General features: G+C 46.3%; 1 protein-coding gene across 3 annotated transcripts; it reads left to right on the top strand.

The window, feature by feature from the left end:
* Positions 1-4,470: 4,470 nt before the first annotated feature.
* On the top strand, positions 4,471-17,295 carry LOC139682232 (NF-kappa-B inhibitor zeta-like). Of its 3 annotated transcripts, none has more exons than XM_071576371.1 (12): positions 4,471-4,972; positions 7,804-7,925; positions 8,393-8,441; positions 8,748-8,794; positions 9,197-9,801; positions 11,554-11,659; positions 11,883-12,029; positions 13,316-13,376; positions 13,496-13,656; positions 13,735-13,833; positions 15,032-15,140; positions 15,260-17,295. In XM_071576371.1, exons 1-12 carry the CDS (start codon positions 4,732-4,734, stop codon positions 15,268-15,270), a joined length of 1,758 nt encoding a protein of 585 aa, XP_071432472.1. In that variant the 5' UTR covers positions 4,471-4,731; the 3' UTR covers positions 15,271-17,295. The 3 variants fall into 3 exon arrangements, with proteins under 3 accessions (XP_071432472.1, XP_071432473.1, XP_071432474.1); XM_071576372.1 differs by having other exon boundaries at positions 8,751-8,794; XM_071576373.1 differs by having other exon boundaries at positions 4,809-4,972; positions 7,833-7,925.
* Positions 17,296-18,056: the final 761 nt, after the last annotated feature.

The raw sequence follows: 18,056 nt of genomic DNA on the forward strand, positions 1-18,056 counted from the left end.
GGGAACAGCCTCAGGCTGTGCCAGTGGAGGGTCAGGTTGGACATCAGGAGGAATTTCTTCATGGAAAGGGTGGCTATAACCACTGGAATGGGCTTCCCATGACAGGGGTGGTGTCACCATCCCTGGAGGTGCTCAGTAAATGACTAGACATGGCACTCAGTGCTGTGGTCTGGTTGACAAGGTGGAGGTCAGTCCAAGGTTGGGTCTGATGACCTTGGAGGTATTCTGGAGCCTCACTGATTCTGTAATTCAGTAGAGCTGTGACCCACTTGCACTCTCCTGGTATTTTCGTCCTCCACAGCGAGGATGGCTCTGCAGACCTCAGGCTGTTCCACAGGCTCTGGTGCCTGCAGCCCTCAGGCCATGGACTGTGGGCAGTGGGTGGGGAGACACAGCAGCCTGTACAGAACCAGTGGTGTGACTTCCTCAGGACAGAGGGAAACCCTCCTGGAGCTGAGCAAACCAACAGGAACCCTTTGGATACCTCCCTTCTCAGGGAAGGTGGTCACAGATGAGGTGACATCATCCAGCACACCCAAATAAAAGTGGAATGCACTGGGAAGGCACAACATGTGAAGAGTGACCTTGTCCATGTGCCATGTTCTGATTTCTGTCACCTAAAGGGACAGCAGAGCATGGAATTGTCACTGAAAGAAAATCACCACCACTAAGTGAAAACACATCATCTTCCACCCAACAAACCCAAATATTTCAAAGCCATTGCAAAGCAGGACAGCAGGACCAGAAGAGGCATCCTGAGGAGAGCAGAATGGCTGCAGCAAGACAAACCATTTTGCCTTGGAGCAGTTCTGCACTGCACAGGGAGTACACAGAGTTCATATCTCAGCTGTGGAAGGGACTGGAGCTGCCCAGGTTCCTTTGCTCAGCACTGCCAGCTCTCCTTGGAGTTGTGTCTTTGGGGGCATCACCCACAGGACCCTGGCAGCAGCCACCCCCCGGTGCCCAGTGCCCTGTCTCTGCCATGTTTGCTATGAAGAGTGTGGCAAAACAGGTCCCAGCCCACTGCAGTGCCAGCACAGGCTCAGTGCACATCCCACTGCCAGGATCGTTGTCACTTGGCACTGGGAGCAGAGCCAGGCAGGACAACCCAGGCCTGACCCACACCAGCTCTGAATTTGTTACAGCCTCATTATTCAGCCTTTTAAATTACTGCTCACCCATTTAGTGCAGGTTCTCTTTACACAGGCTGGTGTTCAGCTTTAGAGGGAATTATATGCATAATTCTCTTTAAAGATGAGCTTTGAAATCCTTGCTATTTTATTTGTAATCCAATCAGACACTGAAAGCAGAGAAAAGCCTCCTGCTGCCTTTCTGCATCCATGCAAATCCCACCACCCCCTAATCCCTCCGTATGCAAAAGAGAATATTAATAAAGGAATCCTTTGAGTTTCGTAGTCAGGTGAGTTCAGAGCTGGCAAAGCAAGAGCCTGCAAAGGGAAAGGCCAACACCTTCCCCAGCAAATGCCACTGCAGTGGGTGTGTGCACACAGACATGTAGCAACAAGGGATGAAGGGAGCTGGAGAGCATCCCCCTCCATCCACAGGCAGGCAAGGAGTGTTCAACCCTCTGGCAGCACAACCTGAAGGTTCACATGCAGAGAGAGACTTGCAGAGCTGCCCTCAGGATTGGCTTGGAGAGGACCTACTTTCATGCCAGTTATTCCCTGGGAACCTCCAGGTGGTCACGGCTGGTTTTGCTGAAATTTCACACCCATAATCAGAATTCCTAATTCAGTGGATCAGTAATTCCAACAGGATACCTACAAAGGAGCAAGAATTTCCCCCAGCACAAAGGGCTGGCGTGCAGATTTTCCCACAAGGAGTGGGAAGTGCAAACCTGTCTCCCCTCAAAGCTCAGACAGCTGTTTATGCCCAAACCTGGGCTTGACCTCACCCCCCTTCCCCAGATGGTTGTCACTGAAGAACTTCACCCAAATATTCACACTCATATCCTCATTTCTTACACCTTCAATGCTTGAAATTGCCTCCATTTCATAGAATAGTTAAAAAAGCAGAACTCTCTAAAACTGTGGAAGATAATGAATATATTCTACACCCCTGGGTGGAAAATCCTTTTCCCAGCCCCAGTTTCAGTGGGTAATAAACTAAATAGTTCTGTCCATTGCTGTGGGAATCAAGAGGTACCAACTGAAGGAGCATCTACAAATCCTAGAAAGTCCTATTTGGGATCTCTCTGCTTGCTGTTCATGCTGAAACTTGCCCTGCCTTGATGGATACAAAGGGACATGAGGCAACATTATTAGAGGGTCCAAACTGAAAATTGCTATTGAACAGTCAGAGGTGAAGCTGGAAATGGACAGCTCATACTCAGCAGTGCTTGTTTGTATAATAAGACTCATAAGAGCTATTTGAAATTAGAGCAACAAAGGGTTCACTTCAAATATCAGGTACCTGTTGGGGTTGGAAGCAGGAGAGTCACAAGGTTCCCAGTTAAACAAATGCAAAGCCTTGGAGCTCAGTCCTTTCAGTGGCCACATTCCAAGGGGTTTGGTGCTAGTTTGGAAAAGCTGCTTCCCTTCTCCTTTGGTCCTTTGTGTGCCATCAAACCAGGCTCATTCCCATTTTCCTGTGGGTGCAATCACAGATCCTAAACAAGCAGCGAAAAATATTCAACAGATGGAAATATGGAAGAGAATAGAAAGATGAGAAATCTCTGCTGTGATTTACTGCCCCATAAATGCAATGACTCATTGCAGCAATTTCCTGTTTGCACTTGGCCAAATTCTCCCACCTAAGCCAGTGCAGAGGAGTTCCTGAGCTGGTGCCTCATCCTGCTGAACCTCCTACAGAATAACAGAGTTCCCTGTCCCTGGGGAACTGGCCTAGACCCCCACAATCAATAAGGCAAAGGGGCTGAAAAGGGAGGAAAACATTTACCCAAGCAGCAGAACGTGCCCTTAGCTAAAAACAGACACTCCTTGTCATCACTTTGATATCAGAAAGAGAGACAACCTTTTAACTTCTGAAATTTCCTTTAACCAGTCCCTTCCCCTTAAGCAAACAGGTTACAATAGACTGGAACTCTGGCTCCCTGTGTCTCTGACCTGCAGAGCCCTGTGGGTCCCACAGGAGCAGACAGAGCTGCCCTGCCCTGGCAGGTGAGTCCTGGGCAGCCCTGCCAGGCTGGGGGGGCACCAGCCCTGTCCATGTTCTCCAGCTCCAAAGGCACTTCCCTTACTAGACAGAGGATCTGTGGGGCAGAGAGCCAGGAGAGAGCCCTCCCAGTGCCTCTGCAATGCAGAGCAGCTCCTGATTCCAATCTCCTTTCATCAATACCTAAATACTCCTTTCAACGTCCCTGAGCCTGCAGTTGGTACTCCCAGTGCAGGGAGAGCAGGAGACAGAGGGTTGTGCAGGTCAGAGAGAGGAGTCACTGCCCACGTTAAACTAAAACACAGATCTAATATTGCTCTTTAAATGTGCCCCAGAAGGTCTGGCTGCTCAGACTGATACATAGGATGAGATTTCTTGGGAGCAGAGCTGGAATGCTTTCCAGGACACTCCAGATGCATTTGATAAGCATTGTAATCTCTTCTCCAAACTAGATAACTGAGAGAGATATCTGCTTGTAGAGCTGAAATGGCAGAGCCCACAGGATGGTACAACAAAATACATTTCCCAGGGGCATGAGAATGGAGTTTAAAGCTGAGACTGAGGTTTCCCTGTGACAAAGAAATGGACTTCCTACAAGAATTATATCCAGTTGTCATGGTTTAACCCCCCAGGAATAAAATACCCCCCAGGCACCAGCTCACATCCCCTGGGAGGAGACCTGTGGAATGGCAAAAAAGCTGTGGGTTGACATAAGAAGAGTTTAATAACTGAAATAAAGCAAATAATAAAAATATAAATAACAATAATAAATAGTAATGGAAATGAGAGAGAGGGGGAGAGAGATAAATAAACCTTGATTAAGGCAAGTGAAGCACAGCCCAGTTCAGCCCCTCACAGTTCCTTATGCACCTCCTCACTGAAAACTCCTCGATTTAGGGTGAACTCCACTGAGCAACAGCTGAACACTGTGGCATGAACATCATTCTCAGGCTAAACCCCAAACACAGCCCTGTAGCAGCTTCCAAGAAGAAAACTAACTCTGTCCCATCTGAAAGCTGTTGCTGAGGAAAGAATTTCCAGCACATTTACCCCAGGATCAGTTTGCACAGTCCTATCAACTACTCCAGGTCAGGGGCTGCTTTCCCTGCACGTGCATTTTGCAGTAACTCAGCCAGAGTTTGATTTTTCTGTTCCATGCATTAAGAAAAACTATTTTCCAACTCGTAGTTAAGCTTTTCCTGGGAAAAGTAATTTCTTCATCAGCTGCTGAGGATTGTTAGGAAAGAGGGTGGAGCCTTCCCAGGCTGACTCCTCCAAACCTTACCTGAGTATAAAGAGCAGGGAACTGCAGCCAAGAAACTCTCCAAAGCTGCTTCCAGAGCCTGCTGGGATTCCAAGGCTGGTTTATTCTGCAACTGCTGGAACTTGTTGCTCCAAAGAGAAGAGGGAAACTGCATCCAGCTCCCAGTGGCTGATCACATTGGAGAATCTCATGCAATCACCATGGGCTCAGTGTGAAACTGGATTGATTTTTTTAAAAATTTTTAAAATTATTATTATTTTGTTAAACACAACGAACAAGGGGATTTTTTCCTGCCCTCTTCTTCTTCATCTTTCTCTGCACACACAGTGGAAATGTTGCAAACAGCCTGCATGAGTCCTGAGCTGCTGGTGAACCAAACCAGGGGGGAAAATGAACTCTGTGTCTACAGCACAGGCCAGGGCTCTCCTCTGCCTGGGGAAACTGCCAGTCCCAAGGGCTGTTTCCAGCAGAGCCCATCCCTGCCAGACTCTGGATTAACTGAGCTGAATGTTGCCAGTCCCCAGCCGTGTCCTCCTCCCCCACGGAACCCTCCAGGGGTGGCAGCTCCTGCTGGTAAGAGAAAACCTTTACTCACATTTCCTACCTTTTTTCCTTCCTCTTTTATGAAGTGATGAAGCTTTGAAGGGGCTCCTCTGGTGCCAGCACAAAACTCCTGTGCCAGGAGAGTTCATCCAGCATCTTCTCCTGCCCAGCCTTGGTTGGGTTTGTTGGGTTTGCTGCTGAGCTCAGAAATGCCTGTGTTTGTAAAGGATGCTCAATATTCCATCATTCTGTCCAGCTCCAGAGTTTTGCTGCTCATTTACATCCTGAATTGCAGGGTTAGTTCTGGATCTAACAGCAAGGTGATAGATAAGACCTTCTGAGTTATTAACTTTTCAAAGTCTCATGAAGGTGTGTTTGGTGAATCATTGTCTTTGCAGAGCTCTTCTGTTTCTAGGATACATCAGGGCATGTAGTCTCATCCATCATATGGCAGTTTTTTACTGGAAAACCATGTAAGATGACAATATATTAGCAATTTTAGTGGGTTTTTATAAAGCCTTTAAAATACTCTACAAATAGTAAATAATTCATTAAAAAAAGAGGAATTGTCTGAATTTCTAGCACAGTCTAAGAAATGGTGTTTGGTGAGGTCTCAGTGTTCTAATTATTCAGTGGTCGGTTAAACACTGAGAAACAACAATTCCATCTGTATTCCAAAGGCTCCTTTGCTGCCTGGGATCCTCCTGCTGGGGGGTGGCAGCAGCTTCCACTGCCCAGGGCAGGGAAGGGAAATGAGATCCCAACACTGACAATTCCATCTGTATTCCAAAGTCCCCATTTGCTGCCTGGGATCCTCCTGCTGGGGGGTGGCAGCAGCTCCCACTGCCCAGGGCAGGGAAGGGAAATGAGATCCCAACACTGAGAAACTCCAGCAATCTCAGCACACACCAACAATTCCATCTGTATTCCAAAGGCTCCTTTGCTGCCTGGGATCCTCCTGCTGGGGGGTGGCAGCTCCCACTGCCCGGGGCAGGGAAGGGAAGGGAAGTGAGATCCCAACACTGAGAAACTCCAGCAATCTCAGCACACACCAACAATTCCATCTGTATTCCAAAGGCTCCTTTGCTGCCTGGGATCCTCCTGCTGGGGGGTGGCAGCTCCCACTGCCCGGGGCAGGGAAGGGAAATGAGATCCCAACACTGACAATTCCATCTGTATTCCAAAGTCCCCATTTGCTGCCTGGGATCCTCCTGCTGGGGGGTGGCAGCAGCTTCCACTGCCCGGAGCAGGGAAGGGAAATGAGATCCCAACACTGACAATTCCATCTGTATTCCAAAGTCCCCATTTGCTGCCTGGGATCCTCCTGCTGGGGGGTGGCAGCTCCCACTGCCTGGGCAGGGAAGGGAAATGAGATCCCAACACTGACAATTTCAGCAATCTCAGCACCCACCAACAATTCCATCTGTATTCCAAAGTCCCCATTCACTGCCTGGGATCCTCCTGCTGGGGGGTGGCAGCTCCCACTGCCCAGGGCAGGGAAGGGAAGGGAAATGAGATCCCAACACTGAGAAACTCCAGCATTCTCAGCACACACCAACAATTCCATCTGTATTCCAAAGTCCCCATTTGCTGCCTGGGATCCTCCTGCTGGGGGGTGGCAGCTCCCACTGCCCGGAGCAGGGAAGGGAAACAGGAGCACACCACAAGAACCCCCATCTCGTGTGGCTGGTTCCCATGCCAGTGCTGCCTGCCCAGAGACACCCTGCCCTGGGAGGTGCCCTGCTGCCATCCCTGGGCTCTGCAGGGCTGAGCCAGAGTCCAGCAGGGCACACTCACAGGGGCTTGGTGGGGAGTGCTGGCACAGGCACCTCCTGTTTCATTCAGCACCAGTTTCTCCAGCAGTGGGATCTGCTCTCCCAACTCAATTTGCACTTCAGGGTGCTGTGTTAATGCCAGTGAGTTTAAGCACAAATGATGTTTTCCCTGTGCTGGGGAGAGAAGCTTCTCCCTTCTCCAGCCAGATTGCTGCTGGATGACTCCTTGCTCCCTATCCCACGCTCTGATTCCCAAAGCTTGCCCTTCCTTGGAACAGTGGCTTTCCCCACGGTGTATTTTCTGTGCTAACCAGCTGGGGAAGACCCTGATCTACCACATTAAATCTGTCATTTTATAAAGTTACTGAATGCATTCTGCAAGAGGAAGGTTGTGCTCGAGTGGGGGGACACACACGACACAAACAAGGGTTACATAAAAGGTGTTTCAAAAGCAAAAGCATTTAAGCTCCTAATCTGGGCAAGTCTTTCAAGTCTGGGGATAAAGGGACAAGATGCAAGAAGGTCTAACAAACCATCCCAAACAATCCCAGAGCAGCTGGTTTTGACAAAGAGCACCTTGTTTGGGCAGTGAGATTTATTCTCAAATAACTGTTTCATTTCAGTACAGAAAATGGTTGTTTCCCTTTGGATCCAAACACACTGAGAGCCACTGGCCAGAGCATCACCCTCTCAGTTCTGGACCAATTGTGCTCCTTATTGTTCCACTGATAACACCAGAACAAACCACAGGGCAGGAAACTGCAAAGCCAAATTTACCACAGCACATGAAATGCAGAACGTGACTGAGGGGGACAAGAGCTCTGAACTCTTCTGACATATTCCCCAAGAGCAAACACATGTTCTAAGTCCCTGTGGCATCCCCTGGGCTTGAGGGAGAGGGAATTCTTTAAAGGAATTGTTAGGCAGAAGGGGAGCCAGAGGCAGGGAACATGCAGGGCCATTCCCCACCAGAGGTGCTGAACGTTGGAATCACAGGTGGCCCCTCGGGGGGACCTCATCCTCCCACCCTTCCACACCAGCTCAGAGGATTGTGCTACTTTAAGCCTCATGTTATGACTTTTCCAGACTCTGAACTTAGCTCTGATCCCCCTCAGAAGCGCTACATGGGTGTGAGAGTGAGGATGCCAGTGCGGGAACTGCTGAGGAAAATCCGGCTCTCCAGAGGCTTGGACCCAACCCACAGCAAGGTGAGGCTGGAAAATCCCAGGGCTGCAGCATCTTGGGGCACACCCCCCACACTCCCAGGGTCCTGGAGAGGTCACACCTGTCTCTTCCACTCACCAAATTAATGCTTTAGGTGAAGGTGGAGAACATACCAGATTTTGTATAGGGTGGGGGCTTGAGAGAGTGGCAGCAGGAGCCCCCCATGCCATTGGTGTTACAGACCAAAGAAGGACCAAGAACCAATTCCTCCAGCACCAGAGGTTTGAGAACAACCTGCCCGAGGAGGTGGTGGGCTCCCACATACCTGGTTTGATGTAAAGACCTTTATAAGCCTGCCATGAATCACCCACTCTTGGAATTCTGTCACCTGCAGATTCTGCCAAGGAAAACACACAGCACAGGGCACAGTTAACTTGGTTCAGGTTACAATATTTGCCAGGGCTTCATATTGAGTGTGTCTCAAACTGAGTTGGGTGGTTTGTCTCCTCAGGAAGCCTCATCAGTGAAGATGGTGACCAAAGGATCCTCGGGGAAAAAAGGTTTGGAAACTCCTCTGGGGGTAAAAGAGCTTTGTTTGCTGGTGGGATCATCAGTGTTGGGTACCCAAAGAGCCAGACCACCTCTCCCCTGTGGGCAGTGATCCATGCAATCAATTAGGTTGGAAAAGACCTCTGAGGTCATCAAGTCCAACCCACGGTTCCCATCTCCCCTCAAATTACAGAGGCAGGTTAGCTGTGCATCACCACCACCTTTGGGTGACCTGGGGCAGGACCTCTGGTGGGAGGATCTCCTGTGTGTGTCTCCCCTCTCAACTCTAAACAACTTGTTTCTTCCTTTCTTTCCAGCAGAGAAGAGAAGAGCTCACCCTTATACAGAGAAGCAGCTTAGACAGGTATGCAGAACACCTTCAGCCCCTCTGTGCCAGCCTCCTGGGGCATAATTCCTGCTCCTTCAGCCCCTCTGTGCCAGCCTCCTGGGGCATAATTCCTGCTCCTTCAGCCCCTCTGTGCCAGCCTCCTGGGGCATAATTCCTGCTCCTTCAGCCCCTCTGTGCCAGCCTCCTGGGGCATAATTCCTGCTCCTTCAGCCCCTCTGTGCCAGCCTCCTGGGGCATAATTCCTGCTCCTTCAGCCCCTCCGTGCCAGCCTCCTGGGGCATAATTCCTGCTCCTTCAGCCCCTCTGTGCCAGCCTCCTGGGGCATAATTCCTGTTCCATCACCGAGGGAGAACAGGACACTTCATGTCTGCTCTCCCTCCCCCATTTCCACCCTCCCTGCTCTTGGTGCTGTTTCAGAGTAAGCAGAACGTTGGGCAAACGCTGAAAGGCTTGGAGGACCTTGATATCCTGGTGGAGGTGCTGCAGGAGGACCTGAACAAGAGCCAGCAGAAGGAGGAGGCTCTGAGGGCTGTGCCAGCTGGGTTTGGACAGAGCTTCTCCATGGATCCACAGAGCTCCCGGTGGGAAAGTGCAGGGAGCAAGGAAAGGCTGCCCAGCCCCACCAGACTGCACCAGAACTGCTGCTCCAGAATGTTCAACCCAACCCCGAGGGAAGTGGCAGAGAATTCCTTCCCTGGTGGCCACCAAACCTCTCCAGGGATGTTCTCCAGGACAGAGGAGGAGGAGAGCAGCTGGTGGGTGCAGGGGGCACTCAGCAGCTCCCACAGGGACTTCTCCAGGAGCTCTTCCCAGGACACACCTGCGCAGCTCAGCCCAGCAGGGATGGGAGCTCCCAGGGGCCCTGCAGACACCAAGGGACACCTGAAGCTGGTCCCAGCTTCCTTCACACAGCAGGACCTCTCTGCCCTCTCCTTCTTCCAGTTCCAGCTGCACAGGGAGGAGAGTTTGCTGAGGAACATCCCAGCTGACAAGCTGCTTGCTCCTGATGAGAATGGCAACAGGTCTCCCATTTTTCTACTGAAACACATTGATTTCTATTGAAATTTCCTGATTTCTGCTTCTTGGGCCCCCCCTTCTCCTGAGCCTTTGCTCTGACTTCACCTGGTTCTTCACCTGTTTCTTGCACACCTCCAACAAAGGTTCTGTGCTGAGTGGGAAGCTCAGACTTGCCTCAGTACACAGAATTTTGGGCTGGGAGTAAAACCATAAAGGCTCTGTGTGTCCAGTGTCTTTGCTGAGCTGCAGCTGCTCTCAGGACAAATGCAGGGTGTTAAAACAGGCAAGACTGAGAGGTCTATGTAGGTATTCACAAGAAAATATAAATCAGCAAAATAAGTAATTATTTCTGAGAAAAAATAAGCCAAAGAGATCTTGGCCATGCTGGAGACACTCACAGGGTAATTACTGGGGTTATTAACTAGTTGTAAAAACCAAACAGACCCTGCTAGTCCCAAAGGACTGGGAGTGGCTGGATATAAAAAGAAAGCAAAGGTTTTACTGATCCCAGTAAATCCCAGTAAATCCCAGTATTTCTAGAATGGTGTGTTTATAGGGAAAATAGCTATTTATAAAAAAATAAATATAAACTATGGAATTAGGTTCTGTGCAGCTGAGGAAGTTTGGGGAAGTTGGATCAAATCAGACTGACAGAAAGCTTGGCATGACTTGGCAACTTTCCTGGTCTTGGTGAGAAGGGGATTAATTCCCTTTCCCAATTTAAAATGTTTATAACTCCACCCAGGGAAAGGTGAGCACAGCCCTGTCCTCTTCCCTGGAGTACCATGTTCTATTCATACTAATGCAATAATAAAATTAGGCTTCATTTTCCACCAAGAATGTAACTAAGGAAATTGCACCAAGCCACCTATTACCATATTTCCTCCTTAATTTTTAAGTAATAAACAAAAAATGCTCACAGAGGAATGAAATAAATCATGATTAAGAAATTAAGGCATTTCTATTCTCTTGTTTATGCAAAATTTCCACCAGACAACTGAGTTCTATGAAGTATTTAAACAGCCTCAAAAGTACATATAAAGGCAGGACTACACCAAGCAAGCTGAGTTCTACTGACAGGGCAACAACAGCAAATAAATAATAAAATATAAATACAGAAATAGTAGCAATAAAATAACAAAACTAGCAACATGCCAGAGTTACTTGGGTGTCTTCAAGAATAACGTGCTGCAAGAGAAGGGGAGAAAAAAATAAAGTCAATACCTGCATTAATTTTTCCTCCAGCAGGAACAAGAAAATTTACAAGAAAAAAACCAATTTACAAGAACAATTTACAAGAAAAAAAGCCCTTTTTTGGGAATGAAATTCGGTAGAAACATTTGTGCTATTTTGAGTAGCTCAGTGAGACTCAACACTCAGATGACATTGAGGTCCCCACGGGACTCCATTCCAGGTTGGAAATATTTAAGTGCAAGTGGATGGTTCCCCCTCTCTCGTTTTTTTGGGATCTTCCACTCTTTTCCCTGTACAAACACAGACAGAAGCACAAAGGAATTGTGGAGCAGCTCCTGGAGAAGAATTGTGTAACAGCAACAAGGGAGGAGCAAGAAATCCTGGCAGACAAAAATCAGCAACTCCATTATTAATAAAGACAAAATAAATGCTTAAATACCCCCAAGATTCTGGCATTTGCCACCCTGGACATTTCCTGCTTTATGAGACATTCTGCTTGTTAATGTTGAGTGTTTTAACTGCTGTTTTACCTTCTAATTGTTCCAAACTGGGTTCTGTTCCAGGCTGCTGCACAAGGCTGTTGCTCAGGGAAGAAGAGCTCTGACTTATGCCCTGGCTCAGAGATTTGCATCCCTAAATAAGATCAACGAGAAGGATGCAGAGAAACGGGTAGGAAGGTTATTGTGTCAGAAATAAAGTCATTTTCTATCCCATGCAAACACCTTTCAAAGCCTCAGTTAAGCTCCAAACATCCTTTTGGACAGGGGGTCCTGGGAGAGAAGGGGCACAGGAACAGGGAGGGAGGAATAGCACAAGTCCCAACTCCCCACATTGTTGTTTTAAACCCATTTTTGCCTCTCCCACCAACTCTGTGCCCTTCTCCCCTGCTCAGACTGCCTTGCATCTGGCAGCAGAGAAGAACCAGCACCTGATGGTGAGTGACCTGATATCCCTGGGAGCCAATGTCAACGAGCAGGACAGCTGGGGGAAAACTCCACTCCACCTGTGTGCAGAGAACGGATATCTGAGGGTTTTAGAGGTAAGTTTTGGTGGGTAAAGGCTTTGGGAAAACTCCATCTGTGTGCAGAGAACGGATATCTGAGGGTTTTAGAGGTAAGTTTTGGTGGGTAAAGACTGGGGGAAAACTCCACCCCACCTGTGTGCAGAGAATGGATATCTGAGGGGTTTAAAGGTAAGTTTTTGTTGGGCAAAAGCTGGGGGAAAACTCCACCTGTGTGCAGAGAATGGATATCTGAGGGGTTTAGAGGTAAGTTTTGGTGGGTAAAGGCTGGGGGAAAACTCCACCTGTGTGCAGAGAATGGATGTCTGAGGGTTTTAGAGGTAAGTTTTGGTGGGTAAAAGCTTTGGGAAAACTCCACCTGTGTGCAGAGAATGGATATCTGAGGGGTTTAGAGGTAAGTTTTGGTGGGTAAAGGGTGGGGGAAAACTCCACTCCACCTGTGTGCAGAGAATGGATATCTGAGGGTTTTAGAGGTAAGTTTTGTTGGGCAAAGGCTTTGGGAAAACTCCATCTGTGTGCAGAGAATGGATATCTGAGGGTTTTAGAGGTAAGTTTTTGTTGGTCAAAACTCCACCCCACCTGTGTGCAGAGAATGGATATTTGAGGGTTTAGAGGTAAGTTTTGTTGGGTAAAGGCTTTGGGAAAACTCCACCTGAGTGCAGAGAATGGATATCTGAGGGGTTTAGAGGTAAGTTTTTGGTGGATAAAGACTGGGGGAAAACTCCACCCCATCTGTGTGCAGAGAATGGATATTTGAGGGTTTAGAGGTAAGTTTTTCTTGGGTAAAGGCTTTGGGAAAACTCCACCTGAGTGCAGAGAATGGATATCTGAGGGGTTTAGAGGTAAGTTTTGGTGGGTAAAGGCTTTGGGAAAACTCCACCTGTGTGCAGAGAATGGATATTTGAGGGTTTTAGAGGTAAGTTTTGTTGGGCAAAGGCTTTGGGAAAACTCCATCTGTGTGCAGAGAATGGATATCTGAGGGGTTTAGAGGTAAGTTTTGTTGGGTAAAAGCTTTAGGAAAACTCCACCTGTGTGCAGAGAATGGATATCTGAGGGGTTTAGAGGTAAGTTTTGTTGGGTAAAAGCTTTAGGAAAACTCCATCTGTGTGCAGAGAATGGATATCTGAGGGTTTAGAGGTAAGTTTTCTTGGGTAAAGGCAGAGTAAATGTATGTTCTTGGGTTTAAAATATACAGGGGTTTTCTATCCCTGAACATCAGCTCTGGTTAGAGATGGAGGTAGGGGAGGAGGGGATATCCTGGCACTGCCAAAGGTCAGGAATTACCTGGATATTCTTCGTTCCAGGTTTTGAAGCATTGCAAAAACAATGGGGTGTGTGTGGAAGTTGATCTGCCTGACCACTATGGTAAGAGGAAAGGTTTAACCACACGGAATCTCAGTGGGGAGTCCCAAATCTATGGAGAGATTTGCTCAGGGAGGGGTTCAGGCTCTGGCTTTGACTCCCCCCTGCTCTGCCCTGCCCAGGTCTGACCCCTCTGCACTGTGCTGCTCTTGCCCACACTGTGCTGGTGACAGAATCCCAAAGAACCGCCACGGACACTGACCTGGGAAGGTTCCTCAGGCTCCGCCGGGATCAGATCCTGGAGGGAATTCACTGCCTGCTGCAGATGGGAGGAAAGCCCGAGCTGCAGGTGAGGGCACAGCAGGCTGGGCCATGGCCAGGGGGCTCCTCCTCCTGCTGCCATCACAGCCTTTGCTGTCACCTGCAGGTACTGAGGTCGTGTCAAATCGCCAGAATTGAGGAGAACACGGAGCTCTTGGCTTTGCTTGGCTCTCACAGGGCCCAGAACATTCTCCAGGAGGTAACTGGTGCTCATTGTCGTGGGCTCTGGGAACCATCCCAGGGAATTCAGTCAGGAACAGAAGCCACTCAGCAGATGGTGCTCCCAGCCTTGTCCTGCCTTGCAGAGGGCAGAAAATCCCCTTTTTGTGGAAGAAAACCACTGCATAAGCTTTTTTTAATCACCCTTTTATCCCAGCCAAACTCTGGGGACTGTTACATTTATTATAAGCAAATATTGGCTAAATTTTTGGTGCAGGAAACAAGACACCAGCACTGAAAAGCAGAGCCTTGAGTGCTTAACAGAGGAGAAAGTTTCTAAAGTGAAACTCTGCTCTGTAGTGCAATATCTGGCAGAGATTCCAGGATTCCTGTCCAAGATAAAGCAAATATTCAGGGCTTTAAAAAAGTTACAGCTCTTTTATCTTTTCTAGAGTCTTTTTGGACTCTGCCAGGTAAGAGTTCCCACCAGTGTAAATATACAGAACCCAACAGTATAGAAATAGTATTATATATCCATGTATTAATTAATTATTATTTAGTTCATATTATTAATACCCATTAATAATAATTAATATTAATTTTACATCAATAATAATGGTTCTAATGTCACCAATGTATTATATAATTAATGTATTATATAATATATATTGTATAATATATAGCTATTGTAGATATTATATTATAGATATTATAAAATATATATATAATATATAATACATATAATATATATTATATATAATATTATTATAATATATAATATTATATAATATCTAGAATATATAGATATTATAAAAATATATAATATATATAATACATATAATGTATATAATATATATAATATTATTATAATATCTATAATATTATATAATATCTATAATATATAGATATTATATAACACATTTTTATATAATACATCTATAATAGATATTATACAACACATCTATAATAAATATTATATAATACGTTTATTATATAATACATCTACAATAGATATTATACAATACATCTATAATAGATATTATATATTTATTATATAATTATATTTATTATATAATTAATTATATTTATTATATAATACATATATAATAGCTATTATATAATACATGTATTTATTACATATACAATATATAATAGATATATAACTTTAGCATAGTATAACAGCCAATCAGTTCAATAATAACTGGAAATTTGCTGTTCTCCTTCCTCCATCTGCACAGACTTACAGCTTGGATGCTCCAGGAGGAATTCCCAGTCCCTCAGCACCAGGGGACTTCCCTGGGCTCTGTTCCATGCCAACCTCAGACCTCTTGGATGGCATCCTTACAGGTAGCTCTGCCCAGGGTCTCTTGTCCTGGCACTCACCCAAGCCCAGGCAGGAAATGTGGCCTTAGGAGGGACGTTGGCATGTGGGTTGTGCTGAGGTCTCTTGGTTTGTTGCCTTCCAGGGAGATGCTGAGGACACTCATCACCCTCATCCCGTGGTCCAACTGCTGAAGGACAACCAGAGGACAGGCAGGGAAAGCCTCTAAGGGTGTCACAGCTCCAACTTCCTGCTGGAATCATCTCAGCTGGATCCAGAGTGGAAAAGCAAACGAAGAAATGGGGAATCCTCGTGGCAGGTGGCACCACTGTTAGGAATTCAGTGTGAGATGCTCCAGGGAATGGCCAGGCCTTGGGTTTCTCCCAAAGCTGAGCTCTTGTGCTTCTCCTCTGAGGTTTGAGTTGTTGCTGTTCTGCTGTCTGGGGTGTTTTATGTTGAGATAAAGCCCTCTTTGTTTTTAGCCACTCTGGAGGGTGCCAGTGTAAGATCAGTCTCTACACTCTGATTTTAACCTTCAGATGTGCTGAAAACCTGAGGCAAAATGTCATTTTAAGCAGGAGCTGGGGGAATTCAGAGTCTGCTGAGCTGTTTCCTGCTTTCTGCAGCCTGGCTCTGGATTTGTCCAGGAGCTGTCACTCTTTAAGGCAGAAAATCCCTCCCAGAGAAATCACACACTCTCTTACTGAGCACGATTTTTTCAATAAAACCCAAACTTTTTGTTAATGCAATCAGAATTTGTAGTGAGAATGGATTGTAGGTGAGGTCTGGGACAAAGTGTTCCTTTCACTCTGGGTGATCTAAGAGAGGATTTTACCTTTATAAAATGGAAATATATAACAACACTTTCCAAAGGTCACTCCTTATACAACACAATTTTGCAATTAGAAGGATAACAAGGAGTTCAATTTATCCTGTGCTGCCAGAAAACCCAGTTATTCAATAGAATTCCTATAAATTAGAGAATTTTATCAAAATTCTTTCTCTCCAGCCTCACTGTCATTTAATTTTACCTTCTGATTGGGAGCCAGCTGGTTTCTATGAAACTTCCCTGTTTGCTACATGTGGAGCAATGAACTTTTACAGAACCTGAACCCAGAACTGATCCAGCAAAGTGTGTTCCTCCTGTGGGGGTGAATGGGAGGGTTTTCCCATGGACACACTGCAGGGTCCTGGATTAAATACTCAGAATGTTTGGGGAATATTTTTTTTAATGAACCCTTTGCATTTTTTTCCTGTAAAAAGGGTTACTTTTGTGTTATTGGGTATCCTTTAGTGTTAAGCTCCAAGAGCTCTATTGCACAGCATGATTAACTTTTACTGACAAATGACAGTAAATTGAAGTTAATTCCATTGGGATTTGGGTCATGTCCTATGATTCCTATGCCCTGAACAACCAAACAGTTCTTTTGTGGTTTTTTCAAGTCTGAATGAGACCTGATACTTCAAAATCCTTCAGTATTTCAGTAAAAATATGGATATAATTTGTTGTTCACATGATGTCACATAACCCTGTGGGACAGTCATCCATCTCCTTCCAGAACTGGCCCTCAGGTTTTAACCATGTGAAGCTTTTCCTTTTCCCTTTCTGCCCAAGTTTTCCTTGGAAATACAACTATTTTCCTCTCTGATTATTTCCCTCTTTTCACTCTCCCTTCACGTTTGCATTTGGACTCCCCTCTGTTCTCACATCACTTTTTGTTCCTTTGAAAACAATTCCTGAGGACCTTCCAGGTTATTCAGCTTCCATTTGTGGGATTTAAGGACCAGATCCTACACCCATGGAAATGAAAGATTCCTTCTTTTCAGTGCAAACTGCCCAAGAAATTCCACATCCCATAGAGAGCCAAGGATGAAACTGTGTGTGGAACAAATAAAGAGGAATTTTCAGGGAAGGAAAATGAATTTCCTCACAGGATATCTTGGAAAAAAGCACAGAAAAGTCTCACCCAGATTCCAATATTAATCAAGTTGTTTTAATCACCATGCAGGTGAAAGGACAGGAACCTTAAGCTACTCACATGTGTCATTTATTCAATATACTCAGAGATGAACTCGCTTCTAAAGTATATTCTACATTACCCACTAATGGCATTGATTTCAGTAGGTTGTTTTCCATTGTTTCATTGTTCCTTCCTCTCAATAAATGTGTCATTTCATGCAGTAACTTGTCAGGTTTTTGTGCTGGTGTATCCACACCACACTCACAACAGAAGGGACTGTCATGGGAGGAGCAAATTAAGTTTGAAAGCTCCCAAGTGGGTAAAGGTGTTTGGGGTTTGAAGGGCACAGAAAGCAAAAAAATTACCACAGAATTTGGGGGAGGGGATTTATATCTTAAAAACAAGAAATTTAAAACCCCACTTTCTTTCCAAGGCACGTTCATTAACTCACCACATCTAATTAGGAGCCAGAGAAACTGCTGTGGGGCAAAAAAAAATAAGAGTCCAAGCAGCTCATCTGTAACCAGGAAACACCCTCAGAATAAATTGCAGAGGTGACAAATGGCATTTAAAGAGGTGGAAACATTGAGGGAGATATTTTATAGACTCACAGGAAACCCTGAGATGAGCTCAGGTGGTTAAAACTTGGCTGAAATAACGCCAAGGTTGTGGGTTCAATCCCCTGTGTGGGCCACTGACTGAAGAGTTGGACTTGATGATCCTGGTGGGTCCCTTCCAGCTCAGAACAGTCTGGGATTCTGTGAAACTGCCTGGCAGACTCATGGAAGCTCCTCCAAGAGTTAAAGAGTAGAAACAAGGCAGGAATGAGAGAAGAGATTTTGGCCCAGATCTCCAGCAGGGCAGGATTTTGTTCAGAGCATCAACCCTGGAATGTGGCAGAGGAAACGGCTCCTCTGGGAGGTGACAGAATCCTCCAGCATTGTCCTTTCCCACCACTTCACCCAGTGGGATACAGGACCC

Source organism: Pithys albifrons, chromosome 23 (assembly GCF_047495875.1).
Source record: "Pithys albifrons albifrons isolate INPA30051 chromosome 23, PitAlb_v1, whole genome shotgun sequence".
NCBI lineage: Eukaryota > Metazoa > Chordata > Aves > Passeriformes > Thamnophilidae > Pithys > Pithys albifrons.